The 8,952-nt window shown below is 30.1% G+C and overlaps 2 protein-coding genes across 2 annotated transcripts; one reads left to right on the plus strand and one right to left on the minus strand.

Annotated features, from left to right (window-relative positions):
• Window positions 1-745: 745 nt before the first annotated feature.
• LOC123305006 (tRNA-dihydrouridine(20) synthase [NAD(P)+]-like) lies at window positions 746-5,109 on the minus strand. The gene is made up of 6 exons (XM_044886595.1): window positions 4,805-5,109; window positions 4,235-4,373; window positions 3,846-4,178; window positions 3,491-3,778; window positions 1,423-1,755; window positions 746-882 (listed from the first exon to the last, which is right to left on the minus strand). Exons 1-6 carry the CDS (start codon window positions 5,007-5,009, stop codon window positions 774-776), a joined length of 1,407 nt encoding a protein of 468 aa, XP_044742530.1. The 5' UTR covers window positions 5,010-5,109; the 3' UTR covers window positions 746-773.
• Window positions 5,110-5,742: 633 nt separating this feature from the next.
• LOC123305211 lies at window positions 5,743-8,172 on the plus strand. The gene is made up of 2 exons (XM_044886865.1): window positions 5,743-5,936; window positions 7,760-8,172. The coding sequence occupies exons 1-2, from the start codon at window positions 5,762-5,764 to the stop codon at window positions 8,170-8,172; spliced, it is 588 nt and encodes a 195-aa protein (XP_044742800.1). The 5' UTR covers window positions 5,743-5,761.
• Window positions 8,173-8,952: the final 780 nt, after the last annotated feature.

Genomic DNA, 8,952 nt, shown 5'->3' on the forward strand with positions numbered 1-8,952 from the left:
TTTTACTTTCGAGTAGATCAAAATTCGTAAGATATGCAAGTCAGTGAAAAATTTCTAAAAATTTTACTCTTGATATTTTCACTAAAAGTAGTCTGGACCACATTTTTTTAGGCAACCCATTGCAGGGATATTTGTTAACATTTTATATTTCATAAAAAATAACTTTCATTCGGTAAACAGATGGGTGAAGGTCGATCCTAATTGGGATCTTAGACTATTTAGACCACCTGATTACTTACCATTTATCAATATCAAGGTACATATTTTAAAATTATACGTTACATATAGTATGTATGTATATCCACTGAGGAAGTGAAAGAAAAGATACTCCTAACTTTGTGTGTAAGAGTGGCTATCTTTCTTTACTTACAAACCATTGAACCCTGTCTATACAAGATATTTTAACAAATTAACTCAGTCAGCTGTTTGCTTTCACTTTTTTTAATGTATTTAAAAAATCTAAAAGTCATAGACATTAATTGCTTGACTATGATTCGCCAACAATGAGTTTCAGCGTAATGACAGTCAAATTCTATGTACTGTTACAATTTACAAAGGCTATAAAGCTTGATTGTCACAAGTTCTTTCTCTTTTGTACTTTTGATGTCTGATGCCATTATGCTGCAAGAATACATATAGCACTAACCAATAATTATAATTAATGTCTACCTTAGATGTCTACGGTTACAGGAATGTGATATAAAGCATAAATTACAAAAAATAAGGGATAAAGATAAAAAACGTATTTAAAATATAATTTTATTAATTTTTTATTATCTTAAGATACTACCATTGGCTACTAAAACATTTTGATCAATTAAGCCTAAGAAACACGCACATACTAACGCCGCTCCTTGTTCCGCAAATTTCTTATTTTTTTCCCTGCACAGAAAATGATTTCCATTATTAAATGTGTTGACATTAATTAAGTTTTTTGAAGGTAGCTGTGCTGATTACGTGTCTGCTTGTACTACTTATATATTCATAAAATATGCACAAATTCATTAGCATTTCTCAACTTCTAGGAAAATATCTCAAAACTAAAAATTTTTGAGCTTTGTGGCCAGAAATTTCAGTAAAATTATAATACGGCTAAACAGATTTTAATTTCTCTTTCAAAAAATGCCGAAAACCCATGGCAATCTACCCCATGGTAACTAAATCCAGCTCAATGAGTTGAATTGATTTAATACCTTTGGCAATCTACCCCGCGAACAGTTGGTAGGTTGGGAGAGGTCGTCAGCTCATGGAAAGTTACAATGTGATTAAAAATGTTTATGGCTACAACATATATACCTAATAATGAAGTATCTATTCCGAATTAATAATTTAGAAAATACTGTCATCAAAGGAAATTGATAAAAATGTAGATTATCAATTAAAATTCTTTCATAATCACACAGCTACCTTAGTATTACCCACCAAAATGAAGAAGAGTATTTTTTCCCATTCACAGTAACAATGGAACGAAATAACTTATCTTCTTGAATTGTTTCATATTTTGGTTTTGGTAAGCCATTTTTAGTTGTATATACAAGGAGTTTAGATTTTGGTAAATCAGTATCTTCAATAAAATTACGCCTTATAAATGCGCATTGCAATTCTGTAACATCAGGCGGTAATACTATTTCAATTTTTCGGCGTTTTGATTCAGGCGCTTGAGACAATGGATTTACTTCTCTACGTCCTTGTAAACCATTCTTCTGATATTCAATTTGTTTTTTATGACAATAATCTCCTAAATCCCAAATTTCACTAAAATATAATTGTAAAAATTACTCAGAAACAAAAATAAACAAAACTTATTGTTTTATATAGACATGTCGTAGTTTGCGATAACAGTTAATACATCATGTTATTAGTCTGTCAAACATGGTCTGTTACCCAAATCACTTAAACTTCACCTCACATTTTTTTTTATTCGAAAAATTATATTTAAATGATCCATAGAAAGAAAAAAACAGATTTGTTTACCGCATGGTCCCCGAAATCGAGGGTTTATAAAAAAGTAGCAAACTTGAGCTTCAAAAAATAATTTCTTTAACAGATAGAACGAAGTCTCAAGCATATATTCGAAAAAATTCAAAACGATTTATCGTATACTTTCTGTTTAATTGATTTTTTAAAGATTATCATCTGGCTTCTATCTCTGTTGTTTATCGGAAACATTAAAACGCATTGTGCGCGCAAATTTGAATGTTTATGAATTTAAGCAACAGCTTATCATTGAATTTAATAGTTAATTTTAGTCAACTCAATTTTAAAAAATGTTTTTCTGATTTTTAATTATTGTGTTATTTTAATGTTTTATAAAAATTTTTGTACTTGTAAAAATCATTCATTCAAAAATAATTGCTGATTTTTATAAGTGGTTTAGGGAACAAACTACCTTAAAGCATTGGTCAGTTAATTTTAGTTTTTCCTAACGAAGAACAACTTACTTTATTACAAATTTTACTTTAAGAATTCGATAATTTATAACTATTTTTTTACCTTTAGTAAATGTCTTATGTAATTTTTTTTTATACCATGTACATGAAATATACATAATTTATTAAGTTTAGTCCCAAGTTTGTAACGCTTAAAAATATTGATGCTACGAAAAAAATGTTGGTTTAAGTGTGCATAGAATCACCTAATTAGTCCATTTCCGTATGTCTGCCTGTCTGTCGTCTGTCCATCTGTCATCACGATTACTCAAAAACGAAAAGAGATATCAAGCTGAATGGAATTTTATGGTGTGCTTAAGACGTAAAAAGTGAGGTCGAGTTCGTATATGAGCAATATAGGTCAATTGGTTCTTGGGTCCGTAGGACTCATCTTGTAAACCGTTAGAGATAGAACAAATGTTTAAATGTAAAAAATGTTCTTTATGAAAAAATAAACAACTTTTGTTTGAAACATTTTTTTGTAAACATCACTGTTTACCCACGAGGGCGCCAAAAATTTTGTGGTATATATTAATAAGGGAATATCAGTTATGTGTGTAGCTATTTAAGAGTGGAAATCTTTCTTTATTTACGTGACGTCAAAAAACAAACGATTGCGTCATCAACACTGTCTTTACATGGTATTTCAACAATTAACTCAGTCAATTGTTTGTTTTCACTTGCTTTTATTAAAATATGTCTTTAACATTACTTATGTATCTGTATTCTTTGACAGTACATTACTCTTTTTATTATTTATTAACATAATATATTAAAATTTTTATCCGGTTAGGAAATACGTTGTCCATTACTCATTAATCCGTATTATTTTCGTAAATCAAATCAAAAGACTTTTGGTATTTGAAATCAAACTAATCACAAGTACGGTTTACTAACCAAACGGCTACGTTTTGATGAAACGAATTTTTGTGAATGTAATGATCTCTCAAAGTCAGTGATCGTGCTAAACGACAGTTCACAATGAGTCAACTACTTGAAAGTTAGCGCTAACATATTTTCAATTAAGTAAGTTTATGAGGTAATAAAATTTGTATGTTTACCATATTTGTTCTAAAGTTTGGCATTCTAAAAACTTTTTTCCTCGTGGTGTTTCTTGTAATTCTCGTAAAATATTTTGCACACAATATTTTGCATTGCTTGGCGAGTTATCATAATCTACAGAATATTTCAAATAAGCTTTAATAACATCATCAATTGGTAAAAGGCCTTCTTTTCGAAAAATTGAACAATTCCATTGAGCGGCTCTTGCTATCATCACACTATTACATCCGGTGGCCTCACGGAATTTGCCAATATCTTTAAACTTTTCAATTTCTCTTGAACCACCACTAAAAAGTACAAATACAATTTAGAATCATCTTAAAGGCAAATTCAATTATAAAATAAATTATATACTTAGCAATGACAGGTATATCTAAACTCTTTGCGATTTCTTTAATCATTTCGACGCGATTGGGATGCTGAGGTCGTTCTTGAATAGTACGTCCATGTACACCAATTGCAGATATTCCTGTATTGGCAAATTTTTTAACTAAAGCAATTGTTTCATCTAAATCAGGAAATATTCGTATTTTACAAGTTACTGGTATTTTGATATTTTTAATTAAAGTTGTAAGAATTTCACATGCTTTATCAGAATCTTTTAAAAGAGCTGCACCCATGCCACCTTTTAAAGAAAACTCTTTCGGACAACCCATATTTATATCAATAGCCGCTACATCATTTTCACTGTAAAATATTACGTTTTACAAGGAGTTCTCTCATCATAGTCTGAATACACTTACACCATTTTAGCCACTTTTAAAGCTCTTTGTGGATCACATGTTCCTAGTTGTACAACGACTCGATCTTTTTCTCTAGGACATGTACGAAAAACAACAGTCCCGTCTGCAGGATCTACAAAGTCCACTGTTCCTAAAACATCTAAAAACGATTGTAACTTAGACCGATTGTTTGGAATGATTATGAATTTTAGAAAAAAATTTTGATGATTAATTCTTTTAGAACTGGACGAAATTAGTGTTAAATTTTTCGATGTCTGGCTTATTTATCGAGACATCAAATTCCTGGAAATTAAAACCAATAATTATTAACCTGAGTGCACTTAAGAAATACTAGTCGAAGTGCGATAAGCCCATAAACCTCGAATTTTTTGTAAATTTTGAAAAAAAACCTTTATCGAAGGATTGGGTAATTTTTAAGGAATGAAAACTGGCTCTTATTACGAAACCCAAATCAAATTAAATGAAAAGTTTCATATACAAATACTTTCTTCTCGCTGCATTTCGTCGAGTTCTATAATAAGAATGAATCTTCAAAGTTTTTCGACTGTTTTTAATATAGTATTGACAAACCATTTACACGTCTAATTGACCTTAAAAATTTCCAATCAATTAACTCTTCGGAGTACACAATATCAGCTCCATAATCCAGTGCTAATAACCTCATTGGTAACGTACCAACTCGAACCATTGGAGCTAATACGGTTTTATTTTTATAATCTAATCTTTGCTTACTTTCGGACATGATGAAATTTATTACTTTTAACTTTTTAAGCATTTAAAATCAAATACACTCAGCACGTGGAGGTAGAGTACGTCATTTCATCCAAATCCTAAATTTTTATTAAGATTATATTTGTATTATTTTCTTTCTTATAACTTATATATCGTTGTTTATTTATTTAAGTTGATTGCTATTTTTCTTAATTTACATGTTCGAAATTAAAATTAGTAAACATTCATTTCAGTTTATTTACACTTTTTTAACTTGAGTAAAATGTAAAAATATGTAAGTGTTAAAAAGTATTTTTAGGTTATCTTTATTTTTTAATTTTTCTGATTTTTTTTATTATAAGCTTTGTTTAGTTATCATTAAATTTGAATAAATAAAATTTTAAAAATTAAATAAATAACTTCTTTTTAATCATTTTATGTTCAAATTTTTATGTAATGACTTCACTGTATTTGAAGGGAGGTAGGTGCAGTACATGAAAATAGACAATCATGTAGAGTTAATTTTTAAACTGTTCTATATTTTATACAAAGAAATTAAGAATATTAGTGAAAAATAATGAAAAACATAATTTTTTAATGTCTTTTTTTTTTAATAAAATAATAAAACGGTTGGGAATGTGGAATATTATGTTGTTTACAAAAATAATTGGACAACAATTTTTTGTGATTTGTCAAACAAAATACTCAAATCAAATAAGTTTGTATACAAATGTTATGGAATACAAAAACTTGTAAAATGTGCTAAAAGCCTAAATATTTTTTATAATATGGTATTGGAGTGATAATTTTTTCATAATGTCAAAACAAAATAATGTCCAAAGAACATCAACTGTAGCTTCGTTTTTCATTTTGGCTATTGCATCTGGCTACTATGTGTTGCCATTAATTCAAAAGAGCTTACAATTTAATGGAATATTTTTATTATTAACTATCAGTTTTTTCCAATCTATTATAGGAATATTGAGATATGGTTAGTATAATTCCAGTTTTTAATTCTTATTCATCATAAGTTGAATAACGCACGCCTCATTAATTAAGGACTTAAATGAGACCCTATTCTACTCCTAATAAAAACATACAAATATTCCTTCCTTTTTGGAGCGATAATCTTGATCTAGGCGTTGCCATCAAAACGATATAGAAAGATACAATATATAACAATGATTCTCTGTCTCTATAACGGTCTTTGCCACGGCTGTCTGTAATTTTAGCAACCATACATTGATCATCTTCTTTTAGAAAAAATACACAGAACGTGCTCAGTATCGGGTGAACAAGCTCACTCTCCAGCTCTAATAGACCTTTTCACCGATTCCCTTTTATTTCAGAAAGTTCTCAAAAACTATACCTATAAAAGCAGTTTCTCAGTCTGTAAAGATGTAATTTCATGGTGACGCTTAACGCTCGCTTCTAGGGTCAAATTTGATCACATGGTATAATTTCGATCAGAGTGCCATCTAGATAAAAATCTGAGCGTCAAGTGTTAAGTACTTTGACTTATCGATCTATGTTAATACCTAACCTATTTGGATTAATAATAACAAATAGTTATATTAACATAATGTTTTTATTATTGGATTTTAACGCCAAGATTTCAGCGCCACGAGTAAAAAAAATGTAAACCATTCTCGTTACAATCAGCTGATTATTTCAATTGTTAAAGAGGCAGGAGATATATGCTTTATTATACATTTTAATGTGCTGTGCTATATTTGGCGTTCTGACAATAGTTATTTTTTCTATCGCTAGATAGAGTCTTTCTTAGCATTAAAATCCAATAATGTTTGTAAATAATTATTAAACAATATCTATAGTAGGGGAGCCCAAGAGGGGATTTGTGTAGTTACTCGAGCGCGTCAGATTAAGACTTGGGGGGTTCCTTGGACCTTCCTCAATAACTCCACTAAATATTAGCCCTAAATATGGGGGGACCCACGTAGGGGAGACGGTCAAATTAGTAAAATCAAAATTGCAATAGGTAAATTATATCTTAATCTGACGCGCTCGAGTTAATTTACCTATCGCAATTTTGTTTTTACTTATCTGACCGTCTGCCCTACGCGGGTCCCCCCATATTTAGGGCTAATATTTGGTGGAGGTACTGAGGAAGGTCCAAGGAACCCCCCATGTTTTAATCTGACGCGCTCGAGTAACTACACAAATCCCCTCTTGGCTTCCCTACTACTAAAAAAGGAGTTGCTGTCTTTAGACAGACAGCAACTGTCTGTCTGAAGTATTTTAAAACTGCTTCATAATATCGATTGTAATTCAATTCAATTTAACATTTTTAGCGTCAAGTAAATGATACCAGCGTTTATTAATTGAAGCTCAAATATTTTCAGTTTTATCGCTGCTTTTTATCTAGATGGCACTCTGATAGAAATTATATCATGTAATCAAATTTTACGCTAGAAGCTAGCGTAAAGCGTCATCATGAAATCGCACCTTAAAAGTGGTGAAAACATTTACAAGTCAAGAAATTATCCCTTATGATACAACTACATACCTTTGTCTTATTGCCCTGAACAGCTAGCAGCAAATTATCGTTGCAAAATGGCCACTCTTAAATGTGCTGAGAAATTATCTATCAGAATATAAATAATTACATAGTTATACTGTTATATTTTTTCTCAGTTTGTTGATTATTGAAAAGAGAAGTCGAGCAATTATGAGAAGTTAAAATTTTTTCAAAGCAAATTAACTTGCTACATACCACCATGGTTTCAACTTATGCTGAAATAGAATTCATTTTGTTTCCATATTTATTTATCACCATTTTGAATTTTCTTGTAGTTATGGCACAAGATCTACAACTTATTGAAAGCGCTTATACGGTGATATCAAAGCTCCGGCAATATTGTATTTTACCTTTGTTCGTCTATCAATTATGCTTGATGTATTCAATATCTCCAGAAATCACAAATGCACATTTAATTGGTATTTTAATTGCTTTTGTAGTGGGATTAGCTGCATCAAGGTTTGATCGTGATCTACTTAAAATATTTCTTTTTATTTACTTATGTTCGTTGGTCTATCTGTGCTATTTAAATTCAAATTATTATGGCTTAAATGCTGGTTTAACATTTGCTTTCGCGCACTTTGTTATTACAGATCGTTATACATACCTCGATTTTCCAGCTATTGATTTTTATAACTATTGTATATGCTTTTACTTATTATTTTGCTGGAAAGCGATAAATGACTGAAATATAAAATTGTAAAATTAGATTTATAACTTTGTTGATCTTTTAAAACTTTTTTTAAATTTTTTGGCTTGGATCTTAAATCTCTATAGTAAGCAAGATGCATGTTTCATATATATTTAAAAAGCTATTATATATATATATATATAAAAAAGAAACAAATAAACCCAACGAAAATCTCGCCAAATACGAGTCACAATACTTATATTTGGCGGCTACATAATTTCTTAGACATACTTAATGCCTATTCCATATCGTGAAAAAAATCATATTTAACTGCCAATGCGTTTGCCTTAAACCTTTACAGCAGCCGGCTGCAAATTGTTACGAGACGCGCCAGTTTCAGTGATCAAAGCCATGGCATGGGAAATATATTATTACTAAATGAATTTTTAATCAGCCTGCGCAATCAACCAGCTGGCAACATTTCAAATTTAAAATATCTATATTTTCACAATCTTGTTTAGATTGATAAAGATACAAGCAACATTACGGGATCTGGTTGGTGTATCATAAAGTAGACATTTATCTGCGCAAGAACATACCATATTAATTCTTTCTACCATGATCAAAGTTTAATTTGCCTGGGTGACAGTTACGTTAAATATATTTCTGTGACTTGGGCTTCGCTTAACAATAAAATTTATTGTTTCATAATTAAAATAATTGAGCATGTACGCCGCATTCCAAAAGCCTTAGCAAAATTATTGCGCTTCCATTCGTTGTCTATAAATTTTTTTAAAAACCGACGTGCATTCGAAAATACAAGAGTCCGTTGTCAAA

The sequence above is a fragment of the Chrysoperla carnea genome, chromosome 1 (assembly GCF_905475395.1).
Source record: "Chrysoperla carnea chromosome 1, inChrCarn1.1, whole genome shotgun sequence".
In the NCBI taxonomy this organism is placed as follows: Eukaryota; Metazoa; Arthropoda; class Insecta; order Neuroptera; family Chrysopidae; genus Chrysoperla; species Chrysoperla carnea.

Bases quoted from the DNA above. Each gene is read 5' to 3' on its own strand.
- LOC123305006 (XM_044886595.1), bottom strand. From the start codon at position 5,009: ATGCTTAAAAAGTTAAAAGTAATAAATTTCATCATGTCCGAAAGTAAG. The intron at 4,179-4,234 runs GTAAGTGTATTC...AATATTTTACAG, and splicing joins TTAAAAGTGGCTAAAATGGT to TGAAAATGATGTAGCGGCTA. The intron at 1,756-3,490 runs GTAAACATACAA...ATTATATTTTAG, and splicing joins CAAACTTTAGAACAAATATG to TGAAATTTGGGATTTAGGAG.
- LOC123305211 (XM_044886865.1), top strand. From the start codon at position 5,762: ATGTCAAAACAAAATAATGTCCAAAGAACATCAACTGTAGCTTCGTTT. The intron at 5,937-7,759 runs GTTAGTATAATT...ATTTTCTTGTAG, and splicing joins TATAGGAATATTGAGATATG to TTATGGCACAAGATCTACAA.